Consider the following 19,847-nt stretch of genomic DNA (forward strand, 5'->3'; position numbering starts at 1 on the left):
TCTACTGCAGCCCTCATCCTCCACATACAACCCCCGTTCTGCCATTCACATTCTGTTAAAGGTCCCCAAAGCACACACATTCCTGGGTCGCTCATCTTCTAAGATAACCTGCCTAAATGACTACCGACCCGTAGCACTCACGTCTGTAGCCATGAAGTGCTTTGAAAGGCTGGTCATGGCTCACATCAACACCATTATCCCAGAAACCCTAGACCCACTTCAATTTGCATACTAGCCTAACAGATCCACAAATGATGCAATCTCTATTGCACTCCACACTGCCCTTTCCCACCTGGACAAAAGGAACACCTATGTGAGAATGCTATTCATTGACTACAGCTCAGCGTTCAACACCATAGTGCCCTCAAAGCTCATCAATAAGCTACGGACCCTGGGACTAAACACCTCCCTCTGCAACTGGATCCTGGACTTCCTGATGGGCCACCCCTGGGGGTAAGGGTAGGTAACAACACATCGGTCACGCTGATCCTCAACATGGGGGTCCATCAGGTGTACATGCTCAGTCCCCACCTGTACTCCAGACCCCAGCACCTCTCTGATTCAGAGGTTTAAACACATTTCAGTTGAAGGCATTCAGTTGTACCCTCAACGGGTTCTACAGCTGCACCATCGAGAGCATGGAGCATGACTGGTTGCATCACCGCCTGGTATGGCAACTGCTTGGCCTCCGACCGCAAGGCACTACAGAGGGTAGTGTGAACGGCCCAGTATATCACTGGGGCCAAGCTTCCTGCCATCCAGGACCTATATACCAGGTGGTGTCAGAGGAAGGCCCTAAAAATTGTCAAATACTTCAGCCACCCTAATCATGGACTGTTCTCTCTGCTACCGCACGGCAAGCGGTACCGGAGCGCCAAGTCTAGGTCCAAGTTGCTTCTAAACAGCTTCTACCCCCAAGCAATAAGACTCCTGAACATCTAATGGCTACCAAGACTATTTGTACTGCTGCTACTCTCTGTTATATTATCTATGCATAGTCACTTTAAAAACTCTACCAATAGCGGTTCCTCCTTTAAAAGTTGCGTCATACTGCAGCACACCTTGCGGGTTGCTGCAGAATTCTATGGCACGTTATTTAATTGTAAGACATTTTTACCATTAATGCTAGTTTGTGCTAGTTTGACCACCAAGAGGGCATCTTTGAGAAGCATTTGATAGTCTTCAATATTGGCATTCCTTAGAGAATTTAAAAACTTTTTTGTAAGAACGTAGTATATGGGATTGATTAAGAAATTAGCTTCATTATGGTCATAAAGACGTGCCAAATGTTCTTCTATGGGGTGTATTATAGCAGGTTTGTGTTTTTTGTCATGAATCTTGTTCTGGAGGCAGCTCTGCGGAATTGTCAGTTGCTGGCACAGCCACAAAGTCATTACATTTTAAACCTGACCTTGTGTAGCAAAAATCGCAGTTCTGCCTCCAGGACAAGACATTAACAAAACTGGTATGGCAGAAGCATGGCTGCCGATTCAGCTATGTCACAATGTGTTACGGATGGACCTTGGAGTATTTCCTGACCACGTGACCTGACCTTTGGCTGACGGGGGATAAGTACGACCAGGTTGAGTTCCGGCCAGGTCCTTACCTGCGTTCGGTCTTGTTGATCAGGTCAGACACCTGCTGCAAGTACTCCTTGGCATATAGCACCACAGGCTCTGTGTCGTTCAGGTCCAGAGGGGACAGGGCAGAGGACAGGTAGTCCAGCCAGTCCACTGCCGGAGCCAACAGCTGAGGGCGAGAGAGGTTAGAGGTCAGGGGTCACCCTTATGAAAAAGACAGTTCAACACAAAAACAATGTTTTTAGACATTTTCAGAACTCAAAAGTGTCCCACATAACTGCATCTTTTAATTTAGACACAATTTTGTATCTATTCAATTCATGAGGCATATTGTTGGATCCACACAACAGATCTCAACATTGTATTGTTTTTTTAAGCAGTTGGAATTCCCTCCATATAGATGGTGGACTAACCACAATACCATATGGCTACAAGATTTAGGCTACATTCCAATTCTCTACACTTCTCCCGAAGTTTGCACTAATACACTCCCCCCATGGACTTAAAAGGAATGGACTTGCGTAAGGAATATGGTGGAAATTCCCTCCAGCCATGCTTGATCCAAACCAATGATTTTAAATGCATTAGTGGGAGTGAACAAGTGCACACTTTTGGAGAAGGGTAGAGAATCTGAACGCAACCTTTGATTTGTAAACTATTCCCTAAAACTAAACCAAATTATCCATAATATTTAGACAGAGAGAGAGAGAAAGAGAGAGCGCGAGAGAGAGAGACAAAACAGTGAGAGGACCCTGCAGCCCTCATAAATTTGTATTCCAGGTCCCAGACGCAATCACAGCCGCCCCTATCCTGGAAGGTAAGAAGGGGTAGTACAGTAAAATCCTCAGCCCTCAGCCCCAGACCCACATCCAAACTGCTTTAATCCAGAACGTGGGAGCCGAGGACAGAGCAGGGAGGGAGAAAGATGGGATGGAGGCTGTTGTTTATTTGTTTGGTCTTTAACCTCTTCAGTCGACCCTCTACTTTTTTGAACATTTTGTTAAAAATCGCGCAACATTTCAGCGCCCTGCTACTCATGCCAGGAATATAGTACGTTCATATGGTTAGAATGTGTGGATAGGAAACTCTCGGACGTTTTTAAAACTGGTTAAATCACGACTGTGGCTATTACATAACGTGCGTTACATCGGAAAGCGCAGGAAAACCTGATCACAGAAAATGGAAATAAATATCCTTGCGCCACTTCCAGCAATTGTTAACAGTGAGCCGAATTAGATAAGACCGAGCATTCAACTCCCACAGCATCCCCATGTTGTCGAGTATCTTGTGAATTTAATCATCTTTGATTCTTGGTTGAACCGAAAGAGGGGCACCGCTTACCTCCGGTCTCCGCCCAGATCATTCCGGAAGAGCTCTCTCCTGAAATTTTTTCCAAGACGACAGCTAATGATATTTACATCGCCTACGGATGATTTTTATCGCTTATTAACGTTTACTAATACCTAAAGTAGCATTACAAACGTATTTCGAAGTGTTTTGTGAAAGTTTATCGTCTACTTTTTGAATTAAAAAAATGACGTTACGTTGTGAAATCGCTGTTTTTTTCGTTTATCACACAGTCTACATATAACGATATCTTGGCTTTATATGGCCCGATTTAATCGAAATAAAGACCCAATAGTGTTTATGGGACATCTAGGAGTGCCAACAAAGAAGATGGTGAAAGGTAATGACTGTTTTCTATTTTATTGGGCGGTTTGTGTAACGCCGAAATGCTAATTATTTTGTTTACGTCCCCTGCTGTGCTTTTCTGTTGTAGTGTATTGGTGCATGCTATCAGATAATAGCTTCTCATGCTGTCGCCGAAAAGCATTTTAAAAATCGGACTTGTTGCCTGGATTCACAACGAGTGTAGCTTTAATTTGATACCCTGCATGTGTATTTTAATGAACTTTTGAGTTTTAACTAATACTATTAGCATTTAGCGTAGCGCATTTGCATTTCCAGAGCTCTAGTTGGGACGCAAGCGTCCTAAAATAAAGCACATTACCTACCTGGCTGGCATGAAAATGAACAGTGGGAAAAGCGTTGTCGGATGACATGTCATTTTCACCTGCCCCTGTTCTGGAATAATGTAGTAACCAAAAAAGTGTTAAACAAATCTAAATATATTTTATATTTGAGATTCTTCAAAGTAGCCACCCTTTGCCTTGATGACAGCTTTGCACACTCCTGTAATTCTCTCAACCCGGTAGTCACCTGTGATGCTTTTCCAAAAGTCTTGAAGTAGTTCCCACTGCCATGGTTCCACCTGTCACTATAGGGCAGCAGAGACTGTCCTAGTGACATTAATAAAACTCAGGTGTATTCTATTTACTCATTATGATTTCTCTGAAAGAGGTGTGTTTTCTGTTGTCCTGTGCAGAAGCTTGAATTTATTTCCTGTGTGTGTTTGTTTCCCCGAGTGAGTTTGAGACCTAGTGTTTGTTGTTTTTCTAGTGTACTGTGATCCTTTGGCTACCGTTTCTCAGTAAAGTATTTATGTTTATCCTTAAACAATGATTCCTCGTCTGGTCTCTTCTCTGCACATGGGTCCAACCTCACCACATCACAGCAAGCTTCTGCCAAACATGGACCCAGCAGAGATCAACCAGATCAAGAATGTTCTAATCCACCAAGGAGCACTGCTGGTGCGGCAGCAAGAACAACTCTCCCAAATGTCAGAGACTCTCCGGGCACTTACCGACTCCCTCCAACGACAGTCCAACCTCAACCCAGGAGGAGTCAATGCCTATGTCTCATCGCCCACTGCTACAGGCATCGCCATAGTTCTATCAGGGAACTTGCACAGGTAACCCAAGATCCCAGCCCCGGAGTGGTAGGACGGCCAGGGGTTCAAGGGTTTCCTCCTGCCTATTCGAGCTACAGTCCTCCTCGTTCCACACCGATCAGACCATGATCATCTCTCTACTCTCGGGCAAGGCTCTGGCGTGGGCAATGGCGGTGTGGGAACAGAAGCCACCATCCTGCAACTCCATATTAGCTTTGACTGCAGAGCTGCGATGAGTCTTCGACCACTCAGTTGGCAGACGAGAAGTGGCCTGCTGACTGTTCAACTTCCGCCAAGGGAACAGACCAGTGGTTGACTTCGCCATCAACTTCCACACCCTCGCCACCAAGAGTGGGTGGAATACGGAGGCCCAAGTCACTGTTTTCCACCTGGCTTTGTTTTACTCCAAGGAGTAACTGGCTTCTCGGGAACTGGGAGAGGATCTTGAGGCCCTGATAACGCCGGCAATCAAGATCGAAAACCACCTCCCAGAACGCGTGAGACAGCGCATTTTTGACACCATCCCCGTATCCCGGTTTCCTGAGCACCCCAAGCCCACCATTGTGGAGTCCATGCAGCTGGGACACACATGGCTGAGCCCACACATGGCTGAGCCCACAGGAGCGTGACAAGCACATGCGAAGGCTGCTGCCTCTACTGCGGAGGTCTCAGCCATCTCCGTGCTACATGCCCAGAGTGGAGGGGATTCACTAGATTCAAGCCTTCGTGGACTCCGGGGCTGCAGATAATCAAGACTTCGACAATAGAATTACAAATCCCGTGTGTGAAATGTCCCATCCCTCTGCAGATTCATGCCCTCAATGGACGCCCCATTGGCTCCGGCCAGGTGGAATATCAGACCAAGCCCATTCTACTGCAGGTTGGTGTGAATCACTCATAAAGTTTTCGTTTGATCACGGCTTCCGAGAACTTCCTTATCCTAGGGTACCCCTGGCTAGCGCTACATAACCTACTACTCTCCTGGTCCACAGGACACCTACTAGACTGGGGTAAGAACTGCCAGACTAAATGTCTAAGACCCCACCTAGAGCCTTGCCGCATTCCCCTGCTTCCATAGAAGACCAAGACTTTTCCGCTCACCCTCCTGAATACTTTGAATGCCTTCAGTAAGAGGCAACCCGACACCCTCCCTCCTCATCGTCCATACGACGCCTTTCATTCACTCCTCAGCATCCCCAGCTGGTGTAGGTTTCTTCTTCCTGGGAAAAAAGGATGGAGGTCTGCATCCCTGCGTTGACTACAGGAATCGTTACCCCCTATCCCTGATGTCCGCTGACTTGGACCTGGCCAATCGGGCCAATTCTTCACCAAGAAGAATTCTCACTAGATTGCAACGCTTACAATCTAGTGAGAATCAGTGAGGGAGACGAATGGAAAACTGCCTTTAACTTCACTAGGGTAGGGGGCACTATTTTCCCTTCCGGGTGAAAAGCTTGCCCAAAGTAAACTGCCTACTACTCAGGCCCAGAAGCTAGGATATGCATATAATTGGTCGATTTCGATAGAAAAGTTTCCAAAACTGTTACAATAATGTCTGTGAGTATAACAGAGCTGATTTGGCAGGCGAAAACCAGAGAAAAATCCATCCAGGAAGTGGGATTGTTTTATGTTTGTAGTTTTCTATTGAATGCCATTACAGTATCCATTGACTTAGGACTCAAATTGCACTTCCTATGGCTTCCACTAGATGTCAACCGTCTTTAGAAATAGTTTCAGGCTTGTATTCTGAAAAATTAGATTTTTCCTGCGCACAACCAAGAGCGCGCCTTTCTTGTTTACCTTTTATATTGACAACGTTATTGTCCGTTTGAAATATTATAGATTATTTAGGCTAAAAACAACCTGAGGATTGATTATAAACATTGTTTGAAATGTTTCTACGACCTTTACGGATACTATTTGGATTTTTCGTCTGCCTGTTGTGGCTGCGTTTGAGCCTGTGGATTACTGAACAAAGCGCGCGAACAAAACAGAGGTTTTTGGATATAAACACTTTATCGAACAAAACAAACATTTATTGAGTAAATGGGAGTCTTGTGAGTGCAACCATATGAAGATCAAATGTAAGTGATTAATTGTATCGCTATTTCTGACTTGTGTAACTCCTCTACTTGGATGGTAACTGTTTGTAATGATTTGTCAGCTGGGCGCTGTTCTCAGATAATCGCATGGTATGCTTTCGCCGTAAAGCCTTTTTGAAATCTGACACCGTGGTTGGATTAACAAGAAGTTCATCTTTAAACCGATGTATAACACTTGTATGTTTTATGCATTTTTATAATAAGTATTTCTGTTTTTGAATTTGGCGCTCTGCAATTTCACTGGATGTTGGACAAGTGGGAAGCTAGTGAGGTTAACACCCCTAGTAGCCACTACGATGATTTAGTCATGCCATTCGAACTATCGAACTCAACGGCAGTCTTCCAAGCATTGGTCATTGAAACTCTTAGGGATATGTTGAATCAGTTAGTCTTTGTTTACCTCGACATCCTGATCTTCTCCAAGACCCTTCCGGAACACATCCTGCACGTCCCGAGATGCCTCCTGCAGAGTCAACTATACGTCAAGATTGAGAAGTGTGAGTTCTATGTAACCCAAGTTTTTTCCTGTGCCACATTATCTCTACCGCCGGCATCCAAATGGACCCTGTCAACCTGTTACGGCTAGACGTTCCGCTAGTGGTTTCGACAACATCCGGTGAAATTGCAGAGCGAGAAATTCCAATTCAATTATTAGAAATATTTAACTTTCATAAAATCACAAGTGCAATATACCAAATAAAAGCTTAACTCCTTTCTAATCCAGCTAATGTCAGATTTCAAAAAGGCTTTACGGCGAAAGCAAACCAGGTGATTATCTGAGGACAGCGCCTCATCATACAAATGCATAAAAAATATTTTTCAACCAGGGAGATGCACCCCGAAAGTCAGAAATAACGATATAATTCATACCTTACCTTTGAAGAGCTTCTTCTGTTGGCACTCCAAAATGTCCCATAAACATCACAAATGGTCCTTTTGTTCGATAAATTCCTTCGTTATATCCCCAAAATGTCCATTTATTTGGCGTTTTGATTCAGAAAACCACCGGTTCCAACTCACCCAACATGACTACAAATGATCTAATAAGTTCCTTGTAAACTTGGTCCAAACATTTCAAACAACTTTCCTAATCCTACTTTAGGTATCCTAAAACGTAAATAATCAATAAAATTTAAGACGGAATATACTTTGTTCAATAGCGGATAAAAGCAATGTGGAGCAAGCTCCAGGTCGCACCCCCCAAACAAAAGAGTCCACTTGGCTTGACACTAAGTCTGAACAGCCCTACTTCTTCATTACTCAACAGAAAAACATCAACCAATTTCTAAAGACTGTTGACATCAAGTGGAAGCCATAGTAACTGCAACCAGGTGCCTCAGAACTCTAGTTCCCCATAGAAAACCAATTGAAAGCACAGTGAACTCAAAACACAAAAAAATCCTGGAAACTTTAGAGTGTTTTCTATCCAGATCTACCAATTATATGCATATCCTAGCTTCTGGGCCTGAGTCGCAGGCAGTTAACTTTGGGCACGCATTTCATCCAGATGTGAAAATACTGCCCCCTATCCCAAACACGTTATTAAGGTTAGGGTGGTCACTGACTAGCCCCGTCCCGCTTCACTCAAACTAGCGGTTCCTCGGGTTTGCCCATTTTTACATGCGTGTTATATGCAACTTTGGTGCGGTGCCAGCGCATCTCACGGCCCTAACCCGCAATTCTCAGACCCATTTTGGCTGGACCCTTGAGGCTGACAGGGCATTCATAGAGCTCAAGGGACATTTCACCTCCGGACCCATCCTCGTTCATTCTGATCCTACTTGTAAAATACTTGTATGCTTGAGGATTTTTAATTATGAGATTTTTGTTGTTTTAAATTTGACACCCTGCTCTTTCACTGGTTGTTGGTGGGGTGGGACGCTACCATCCCGAATATCCCAGAGAGGTTAACCGCTCAACACAGAATAGCAGCATGTGCGCACTCCCTCGGAAATAACTTAGGGAAAACATCCTTTCTATTTTATACATGCTATGTTCAATTGTATTCTTCTTACTATAAAATAATGGCACCGTTAACTAACGGTCAATTACAATGAGACCGGCAGTTATTTGCATGACAGTTAACAGCTAACAAATTTTCATGACTGACACTACCCTAATACCAGATTTAGTATCATGATACTCAATACCAAAACAGTACCATGGCAAAAAAAAGAAAGCGGGGAGATTTTTTTATTCTGTTTTCATTCTCAAAAACATGATTTTCCTGTGTTTAATATATATTTCTACACTATGAGGTTGGAATAATACTGTGAAAATTATGATATCCTTTTAGTGTAAGAGCTGTTTGAAAATATTTCAGCTTGTTTTGGCCTGCCTGGTGAGATCACCGTGCGGTAAATTAGTTAGCAAACCAATACTAAAGAGAGTTCCAAACCTCTCTGCCAATAACAACTCATTTTCAGTTTCCCCCTCCCTACTCAGACCACTCCCAGACAGTCCTAGCTAAATCCTTGCTTGAGAAATTGTTTCTTTTAGAATATTTTTTAAAATTGAAAACAATTTCAGTAAGGTACTGAAAGTGGAACTGACAGATTTTTAGCAATATAAATCGTATTAAAATCTGTCCATATACATGCCCAGGGAGAATATGACAATTAGTTATTTTAAATAATAATAATTCTGACATTTTCATTAATTCATAGTAAGGCATTTGTGAAAATTCTATAGCAATATAGAGAAAAAGGCAGTGTGTTTAGACAATTAATAGACACGGCAGGTGGCGTGACGAGAATCCGTCTCCTTACCACGTGCTCTCACCACTGGTGTCCCCCAGGGCTCTGTTCTAGGCCCTCTCCTATTCTCGCTATACACCAAGTCACTTGGCTCTGTCATAACCTCACATGGTCTCTCCTATCATTGCTATGCAGACGACACACAATTAATCTTCTCCTTTCCCCCTTCTGACGACCAGGTGGCGAATCGCATCTCTGCATGTCTGGCAGACATATCAGTGTGGATGACGGACCATCACCTCAAGCTGAACCTCGGCAAGACGGAGCTGCTCTTCCTCCCGGGGAAGGACTGCCCGTTCCATGATCTCGCCATCACGGTTGACAACTCCATTGTGTCCTCGTCCCAGAGCGCTAAGAACCTTGGCGTGATCCTGGACAACACCCTGTCGTTCTCAAATAACATCAAGGCGGTGGCCCGTTCCTGTAGGTTCATGCTCTACAACATCCGCAGAGTACGACCCTGCCTCACACAGGAAGCGGCGCAGGTCCTAATCCAGGCACTTGTCATCTCCCGTCTGGATTACTGCAACTCGCTGTTGGCTGGGCTCCCTGCCTGTGCCATTAAACCCCTACAACTCATCTAGAACGCCTCAGCCCGTCTGGTGTTCAACCTTCCCAAGTTCTCTCACATCACCCCGCTCCTCCGCTCTCTCCACTGGCTTCTAGTTGAAGCTCGCATCCGCTACAAGACCATGGTGCTTGCCTACGGAGCTGTGAGGGGAACGGCACCTCAGTACCTCCAGGCTCTGATCAGGCCCTACACCCAAACAAGGGCACTGCGTTCATCCACCTCTGGCCTGCTCGCCTCCCTACCACTGAGGAAGTACAGTTCCCGCTCAGCCCAGTCAAAACTGTTCGCTGCTCTGGCCCCCCAATGGTGGAACAAACTCCCTCACGACGCCAGGACAGCGGAGTCAATCACCACCTTCCGGAGACACCTGAAACCCCACCTCTTTAAGGAATACCTAGGATAGGATAAAGTAATCCTTCTCACCCCCCCCCCCCCTCCTCCCCCCTTAAAAGACCTAGATGCACTATTGTAAAGTGGCTGTTCCACTGGATGTCATAAGGTGAAAGCACCAATTTGTAAGTCGCTCTGGATAAGAGCGTCTGCTAAATGACTTAAATGTAATGTAAATGTAACCTAATAAAAACATGTGTCTTGTCCAGGACCGGAGTCTATGCAGACCGGTGTGCCATAGTCAGCTACTGTAGGCCTGTATGCAAATAAGCCATTTGTCACACAGGCCTGCCGTCATTCACTTTGAACTGGACTGTGTGTTTTCAGGCAGTAGCGACTTTAGACCATTTAGAACGCATTCGCCAAAAGCTACAAAATACACAAGTATGTAAATACCATCAACAACAACAATATCAGATAAACCCTCTCAAACTATTTAACCTAGTTGGCCGTCAAAATTGCACTGAAACGGTTGGGAAAAGTAGCCTGCTCATCCTTCTGCAGCTTGCCTGCCAATGTATGCTTGTCCCACCCATGTTTGACAACTGAATGGGAACTTGCCTGCCCGCCCATTTGATCGATGCCAAATACATTTTATTGACAAAGAGATATTCCAACTGTGGATAACAGTCGTTCATGTTCAACATAGCGAGCTAGCTAGCAAAGGGATTCACATTTCTTGCTAGCTAACCAAATGACACCTGCCTCTCTAGCTGTAGCCACCAAAAAACGATGAGGGGAAAAAAGTTGGTCACTCACCCACTCCTCCAATGACATGCCATCCTCCCAGCAGCTAGCTAGCTAATGTTAAATTGGGTATTTTTAGCTTGCTAAATAAATACGCTAGCCCAGGGGTGTCAAACTCAACACACAGTCCATATTGAAAAAACACAATGAACTCAAGGGACATAATTTTTTTTTAAACATGCAACTGCGACCCAAATTGGACAGTAGCCTAGCTAGGACCTTGGCATGTGCCTGTACACTTTACAAACCACTGCGGGCTGTAAATGGGACACACCGATACGAGCGCATCAGGCTGTAATATCATATAGTAGATGACTCAACTGTTGACTCATTTATACTCGCTTGTGTGTCCTATTCGGCCCTCGGGCCTTGTGTTTGACACGTCTGCTAGCCTATTAGCCACGTTATGACTGACTTGTGATCGTTGCCCTTGCTATCTTGATTGTTTTGACATTCCCAGCCTCAGCTAAAGTCGTCCGTTTTTGTTCAAAATATTGAGTCATGAAACTGAAACACTGAAACACTCCACTCCCGAATGGGTGGAGGCAGCAAACAATGTACCAGGCCAGCTGTGATTTACAACCTGATATAAATATTTTTGGACTACCAAGAAATGTATTAGTGAATTATATTAAATCATACATTGAACTACATCCATCTATTCTGCCAATAATATTTTACTTCACGTCATGGAATTTTGAGTCAAATAGAAGCTATTTTTAAAACCTGTTTTTAAGCATGAACTGGGAATTTGATGTTATTTACTGATGTTATGATTGTTTGCAAAGTAGTTAAAACGCTGTCAGTTCGACTTGAATTGTTACGCAGAAATGATTTGATATTTGGGTCCACTTTTGAGGTCTGAAATATACCCTTTAATTCAAGTGTCCTTGCACTTAACACCGTTTTTTGATTATCGATATTTAGCGCACATGTGATAGAGTATCCAGATCATATGGCTACTGTATTGATACAAATAATCCTTATTCTGCCAGGTAGGCATATGCTACTTTGTACTTAACTTTTAATTGAGGTTTTGGCAAAGCCTTTCCAGCTACCCGAAGATGGTTGTCATTATCATCGCTAACGGTTACACAAAGTGGTAAACATATGCGCACTGCACACTCACAGGCAGGGGCATTCCAGTATGGTTGCCTCTTCAGAAAGTTGCAGGGAATACAATGCATTCTGTTAATGTCTTATGATAAACTTTGACAAATACATTTTTCTAATAAGTTCAATACATTTAGTTGATTTGCAAACGTGAGACACATTTGATAGATGAACCATTTCGGTGTAATGTGCAACACTAGTAAGGATAGGATCATAGAAAGCTCCCATTCATTTACAGTATGTCTATGTATACCGGAGTTGTAGTAGAAAACGTTAGGGGCCTGTCATGTCATCATTAAAAGCTTTGCTCATCGATAATTTACTCCCCATTTAAGATGTTTTTTGCTACAGACAACGAAAATGTGTGTTTCTTATTGGACAAGTCCAGCTAGTCCTTCCCTGTTTTAATCCATTTGCTTCTGTTTGGTGCCTAATGAACATGACCCTGGAGATTTAATGTAATGATCCAGTGTTTAGAACCATCAGAAACAGAACAAAGGATTTATGACATTGCCATTCAAATTCATGCCTTATCAACTCGACTGTGTTTGCAGGCTTAAGATGAACAGACTGATTTTCTAGAGTGATTATATTCAAATTTCAGAAGTATATACAATCTACCCATTACCACCCATTTCACTAATTCAACCCATCCTACAAATGATGACTTTCAATTCCTATGAAACAGAGAACCATCTCAACTGACTCTCCATTCATTCATTCTATTTTTTTGTTGATGAAAGGCTCCTCCATGTCCACCAACCACTAGCATTCCCTTCACCATCTCTCTGCAGTTCTGCTGCTGCCTTGGAGATAGAAGAGCTTAGCAACAGCTCTTGGCAACAGTCACCTTGGCAACCAGGGAAACATTCCAAAACAAAAAAGAGGACTGCAGGAGAGGCAGAGTACACAGACAAATGTGTGAAGAGGCTTTCAGAAGGTGGTGGTGAGTTGGTGTGGGAGAGACTGTGAGAAAAAGCCATGCATGTTTTGACACTGTAATGGAGACAGAAGAAAATGTGGGAACAGACTATTTGATTAAGAACAAACTTTACAGCCTGATCTGATGGCATGGGGTTCTGATCCACTCAAAATCCACCTCACATATGTACCTCTCTCTCTCATACATACTCACATCCAAGCAACTGCTTGCACATGGAAGTGCACATGTTCTCTCTGTAATCCCCCACCCAACAGACGCATACACACCTGCAGTTCGGCGATCGTGATCTTGTGGTAGATCTTCTCCTCATCGCGAAGTTCGTCCGGCGGTACAGTGATGTTGGCGAGCGCCGTTTCAAAGTCTAGGATCTGCTGCATCTGGCTTTGTGTGGAGTTCTTATCCCCCCCCAATAGCAGGCTCAGCTCCACCATGTAGTCCAGATATGCCTTCAACACCTGGGAGGGGACACAGGATAAGTACAGGGTCGTGTTCACTTGCCACCAAATGGAAGACAACGGTGCGAAGCAGAGTGAAACGGGGAGGTACAATCTGAATTTGTTCAATGAGAAACACCCGTTTTAGTTTTTCATTGCAAACCCTCCACATGGATTTTGTTTTAGGCCTGCTATAGTTCATGTTAACCAGTGGAGGCTCCGGTGGATGACCATCCGCATTGAATTTAAGAAAAAAACTAATATTGAAACAGTAAAAAAAAGTTATCCTTTTAAGATAAAACTATTCTAAGTATATTTTACATCACCAAATAATTGATTAAAACAAAAACTGCTTCGCAATGAAGGTCTACAGGAGCCTCAGCAGCACTCTGTGGGGTAGTACCATGGTTTAGCCAGACAGCTAGCTTATGTCAAATCTAGGAGGCTCAAGGTTATCACCCCCTTCCATAAACTTACACAGTAATTATGACATCTTCCAGAGGACTTCCTCCAACCTCTCAGAGCTTTTGCAGCATGAACTGATATGTTGTCCACCCAATAAAAGGACCAGAGAATGCATCTAGTGCTGAAAGCATAAGCTACAAATAGCTAGCATTGGAGTGCATAAAATGTGGTGAGTAGTTAGCTCAAAAAGAGATAAAGACAATAGTTGAACAGTTTTGAACAAAGAGAGAGAGAGTTATCTATATTTCATAGTTTTTTGTTTTGTCAAATGTAGCTAGCTAGTTTAGCCTACTTAAACATCTGGCTCAAATAGAGAGTGATGCTATGTTAGCTAGCTGGCTATGGCTATGGCTATCCAACACTGTCAAGGTAAGCTTTTGGTTGTATTAATGTATTGCAACCGGGGCTCGCTGATGTAACTGCTAAACTGATTGCTGTGGACTACACTGTACTGCATGATTGTAGCGGGTTTACTAACGCGTTAGTTCTAGTAGCTATGTTGACTTTGAATTGACAATGATGTAGGCTGTGTGTAGCGGTTAGCAGTCATGATATGAAGGTTTGGCTTGGAAAGTTTGTTTTACCTGGTCACAGACAGCTGATGTGTTGTGCACTGAAGTCCACAAACGAAGAGAAAAGGTAAAAGGAGCAGAGCCCGTAGATAGATGCAAAAATGTATTATATATACAATGAGCTGTTTGTATGTGTCTGGTATGAAATGGAACTGTGTTTGCGTGTGATCTGGGTTGTATTCATTCCACAGATTATGTTTAAAAACATTTCTTAAACAGAAGCAAACAAAACAGGGATAAACATACCTGAATTTGTCAAATAGAAACTCTTGTTTTCAAATGTTGGACTAATGATGACACCCTAGATCAGCTAGATGCAGTCAAGAGTGTGCAAGGTGGTATTGAATGTGCCACTGTCAGTCACCTTGATTACTCAAAATGCTCTCGACCTCTGCACCTACATTGTAAACTTTCATTCATTGGCTAGGTTGTAGCAACCTCATGATGGGTACAGGGAAAATTTGAGTATCATGTAGTAGCCTAAACCTATCGATGTTACATTGAGCTGGGGGAATGGAATATGAATGACAGTCATCCAAAATGCTGTAATAGAAATAAGGCCATGTTCATATAAAAAAAAAAAAATCCTCCCTCATCTTAAATGGCACCGACCACTACTAGTGTTAACACACTTGATTTTAATCAGCTGCTCCTTAGGACCTTAATTAGCTGAATCAGGTGTGTCATAGTAAGGCTGCACATCTAGTTGGTGTCCAGTTGGGCCAAGAGTTGTTGTTGACCACATGACCGGATCAGAAAAAAAACTCTGGCTACAGTGACTATAACTAAGGCTCAGAGTTCTTCCAGGTGAAACACCATTTATTAGTAAAAATTCCCGACTCTACTCTGGTGTGGTATAGTCACAAGAGAATGAGAGCAATCAAAATTAAACACTTGCTGCTGGCTTCATTTTCAGTGGAAGGTTTCAGTCTTTCTAGTTTGTTGTAAAGTGACCACCATTACATTTACATTTAACATTTAAGTCATTTAGCAATATGCTGGGTTGTGTCAGAGAGATTTGTGACAGGCTATAGGGAGGGTAAATTAGAATGGAACAACAAGATACACGTCAACCTTTAGATAAACAGATAATGGATGACCCCCTCCACAGAATCCTGTGCAGATACATTTATTTATTTCACCTTTATTTATATGGAGGGGAAGCCGCCATCTTCTGCAGACAGTACATGTATGGCTACATGATGATATTTTGTGTTTTAATGATGTTGTGAAGCTTGAAATTTTGAACGAAATTCCTAAGCTTTGGATAATAAATTAACTGGGGAAGACAGGCTCATAGTAATAGCTGGAACAGAATCAATGGAATGGTATCCAACAAATCAAACACATGGTTTACATTTGTTTGATGCAATTCCATTTACTCAATTCCAGCCATTATTATGAGCCGTCCTCCACTCAGCAGCCTCCTGTGACAGTAATTTACTGTATTTGAATGTATTATGGTACCTCATGTTGACAGCCATAGGTAGGAAAAGACCACACATGTACTGGCTGGCCCCCACCCACCTGAACTTTACTCACCTTCTCATTGGCTGTCTTGTTGAGGTAATAGTCTCGCGAGGGGAGGAACAGCCCCGATTGATCCACCTGTCAGAAATGCATCAAAAGGTGAGCAAACACACTAATCATAAGGGAGAATGAATTGCAGTGTGTGGAGTCCATTCACTATCATATTCGGCACCTGTTATTATATAAAAGCTTAAAATGTGTGTGTGTGTGTGTGTGTGTGTGCGTGCATGTGCACGTGTACGTCTGTCTACGTGTGCCCACGTGTGTCTGTCTGTGTCTATGCATGCATGCCTATATGTTTGTTTGTGTATGCTAGTACATATATTTTCATTTAAAAAGACCCAGAGCCAGAGCAGCTGACCTGGATGACATTGCTGTTGGAATTCTTGGGGTCCACGCTGACTCCGATGGTGAAGAAGGGCTGGGCACGGTAGGGGCCCGACACTGTCTTCAGAACCTCCATGAAGTTGTCCTTTTCCCAGGGCCCTGTGATGTTCCAGCCCCCTGTCTGCAAACACACACACACACACACACACACACACACACACACACACACACACTAGAGAGACTCAACGAATACAGAAAAGAGCTGCTCTTTTTTATGGCAACACTTTGTTCAACACCTTTATAAGCCCAAAAAATGTGTGTTCTTCTTACTTCCACTCACACTACAACCAGCACTGCAGCTGGAATGAATGAGTATTGCAAAGTGTTTCCGATAACCTTGCGTTGTTACTATTGGTCACCTTATTTTCCACCATAATTTGCAAATAAATTCATTAAAAATCCTATAATGTGATTTTCTGGATTATTTTTCTCTCATTTTGTCTGTCATAGTTGAAGTGTAACTATGATGAAAATTACAGGCCTCTCATCTTTTTAAATGGGAGAACTTGCACAATTGGTGGCTGACTAAATACTTTTTTGCCCCAATGTATATATATATTGTGCTCACAAGTAGTACAATCTGTTATCTGTTACCAGTGTGGTCTGAGAAGATCAATATTGCAGGGCAATTCAAGCATAGCCAATACGGAGTGAAAATGTACTGTCTATAGCCTACTGCACAAACCATTACTACATAACTGTTTTTCATTTATTAATGTTGCATAGGCTTGTATTTTGACTTAGAAAGGGATCTTGACTCTGGCCACTGGCCTAGAGGGAGTTTCCATGTACAAACCATTCCCTTTCAAATCCTTGAAGTATACACATTTTTTGAGAAATTAGAGTTTATTGGGATGCAGTGTGTGTGTGTGTGTGTGTGTGTGTGTGTGTGAGAGTGAAGGGGGCAGTGTCTGAAGCAAAGCTGACCTTTGCGATGAGGTCAATGAGGGGCGTGGCTCCCAGCTCCTCGATGTGCTGCTCGTTGAGACAGGACAGGTAGTAGAACTGGGTCTTCCTCTCAGCGTCACTGCTGGAGTTGAATGTGCCGTTCTCTAAAGTAGTAGAGAAAAAGAGGGGGAGGGAAGAAGATGAAAAGATGGATGAGGAGGAGGAGAACAGAGGTTAATGTGATTATGTGACATGCTGATCAAACCGGACACATGCATGTTGATGTTGTACCCCCACACCAGACACGATCAGGACACTCAGGTTGAAATATCAAAACAAACTCTGAACCAATTATATTAATTTGGGGACAAGTTGAAAAGCATTAAACATTTATTGCAATTTAGCTAGCTAGCTTGCTGTTGCTAGCTAATACGTCCTGGAATATAAACATTAGGTTGGTATTTTCCCTGAAATGCACAATGTCCTCTACTCCAACAATTAATCCAGAGATAAACGGTAAACCGGGGGACGCTGGTGAGCAGCAACATGTAAAGACGCGTTTTCTCCGTGCTCTGATCCAGGGCGAACAATTTACTATTAATACCTCCCCGCCATGTTCATTTTGTAACAATTTGGAATCAAACCCAATTTACTAATTTGTCTTTTTTTCCTGAAATATTTGGCTTTCTAATCGTAAAATGTCGAGACAACAACGGCCGTGGGTCAAAAAGGAGCAGGCCTCTGCTGAAGCCTCGGGCTCAGCTGACACAGACTCTGATCCCCCCCGAACTATCCATGGGAATGCAGCTATCATTAAATCTGAACAGACTGTGCTGTCTAAGGTGGAGTCATTATCCACTGACCTATCCGCACAAATAGCTATTCTTGCCACCGAGGTCTACATAAAGTTCGACTCCGTTAACGAATACTTGGCGCGACATGACACCCATCTGAATAGCATGGTAGATGGGGCAAATATTTACTCAGACAAAGTGGTGACACTGGAAGAGCAAGTCACCCAGCTATCATCAGATGTCGTCAAACTCACTTCCAAGGTTGAGGACCTTGAGAACAGACAGCGCTGGTGGAAAGGTCGCATTTTCGGCGTGAGAGATGGACTCTAGACCATAGGCGAAATGCGGCTTACCCTGTTCATGGCTAAACTCCTACAGGAAATTCTAGGCCTCGATTACGCCCCCACCCTTGACCGTGCGCACAGAAGCATACAGTCTGCACCGAAGAATGGGTATCCGCCCAGACCCATAGTAGTTAAATTCCATTACCTTCAGGAGAAGGAGGATGTCTTCCGTAAGACAGTGCGAGCGGCTCCCATCACCCACAACGGCCAAAATATTCACATATTCACACAGTGGCAGTCATGAAGAAGAGGTCAGTCAACGAGGTGAGGAGGCTCCTACACCGCTGTCTGGACACCAAGTTCGGCATTCTTTACCCAGCTGTACTGAAGATAATTACTCCCTTCTTAGACCCAACCAAGGCCAAAGAATACATTGTCGCGCACCTACATCCACAGGAGGACAGGCAACATAATACTAACTAGCCATTGTGGGCACATACTGTGACCCTGCTCTAGACATGCTAACGCGACCAAGGACCAACTAGTGAATTCATATCTTGATTAGAAACGTGCCTCCACCCTGCTGCCCTCCCAAAAAATGTATCCAGTAACTTAACGTTATGAACAAGGATTGTATGTATAGGGTGACATTCTCACAAGGACAATATAGTTTGAATAGCATTTTATTTACAATACATGGCACAATTAGCTTTTACCAACTAGCTGGCGCTGTACAGCAACGGTGCTAGGTGGCAGGGTAATAATTAGCCAAGTTGCTACCTAAGGGGGGGACATACACTGCTCAAAAAAATAAAGGGAACACTAAAATAACACATCCTAGATCTGAATTAATGAAATATTCTTATTAAATACTTTTTTCTTTACGTAGTGGAATGTGCTGACAACAAAATCACACAAAAATGATCAATGGAAATCAAATTGATCAACCCATGGAGATCTGGATTTGGAGTCACACTCAAAATTAAAGTGGAAAACCACACTACAGATGGATCCAACTTTGATATAATGTCCTTAAAACAAGTCAAAATGAGGCTCAATAGTGTGTGTGGCCTCCACGTGCCGGTATGACCTCCCTACAACGCCTGGGTATGCTCCTGATGAGGTGGCGGATGATCTCCTGAGGGATCTCCTCCCAGACCTGGACTAAAGCATCCGCCAACTCCTGGACAGTCTGTGGTGCAACGTGGCGTTGGTGGATGGAGCGAGACATGATGTCCCAGATGTGCTCAATTGGATTCAGGTCTGGGGAACGAGCGGGCCAGTCCATAGCATCAATGCCTTCCTCTTGCATGAACTGCTGACACACTCCAGCCACATGAGGTCTAGCATTGTCTTGCATTAGGAGGAACCCAGGGCCAACCGCACCAGCATATGGTCTCACAAGGGGTCTGAGGAGCTCATCTTGGTACCTAATGGCAGTCAGGCTACCTCTGGCGAGCACATGGAGGGCTGTGCGGCCTCCCAAAGAAATGCCACCCC

The 19,847-nt window shown here is 43.6% G+C and overlaps 1 protein-coding gene across 4 annotated transcripts in view; it reads right to left on the reverse strand.

Annotated features, from left to right (window-relative positions):
* The window catches only part of LOC115106780 (endothelin-converting enzyme 2-like), a 79,632-nt gene that overhangs the window by 15,796 nt on the left and 43,989 nt on the right, over positions 1 to 19,847 (reverse strand). For all 4 annotated transcript variants that reach the window (XM_029629851.2, XM_029629849.2, XM_029629852.2 and 1 more), the window contains 5 exons: positions 17,309 to 17,433; positions 16,356 to 16,502; positions 16,007 to 16,072; positions 13,260 to 13,448; positions 1,607 to 1,749 (listed from right to left, as the gene is read on the reverse strand). In XM_029629851.2, coding sequence (XP_029485711.1) covers positions 1,607 to 1,749; positions 13,260 to 13,448; positions 16,007 to 16,072; positions 16,356 to 16,502; positions 17,309 to 17,433 — 670 coding nt within the window. The remainder of the gene's footprint in view (positions 1 to 1,606; positions 1,750 to 13,259; positions 13,449 to 16,006; positions 16,073 to 16,355; positions 16,503 to 17,308; positions 17,434 to 19,847) is intronic.

The sequence above is a fragment of the Oncorhynchus nerka genome, linkage group LG23, assembly GCF_034236695.1.
Source record: "Oncorhynchus nerka isolate Pitt River linkage group LG23, Oner_Uvic_2.0, whole genome shotgun sequence".
Classification (NCBI taxonomy): Eukaryota; Metazoa; Chordata; class Actinopteri; order Salmoniformes; family Salmonidae; genus Oncorhynchus; species Oncorhynchus nerka.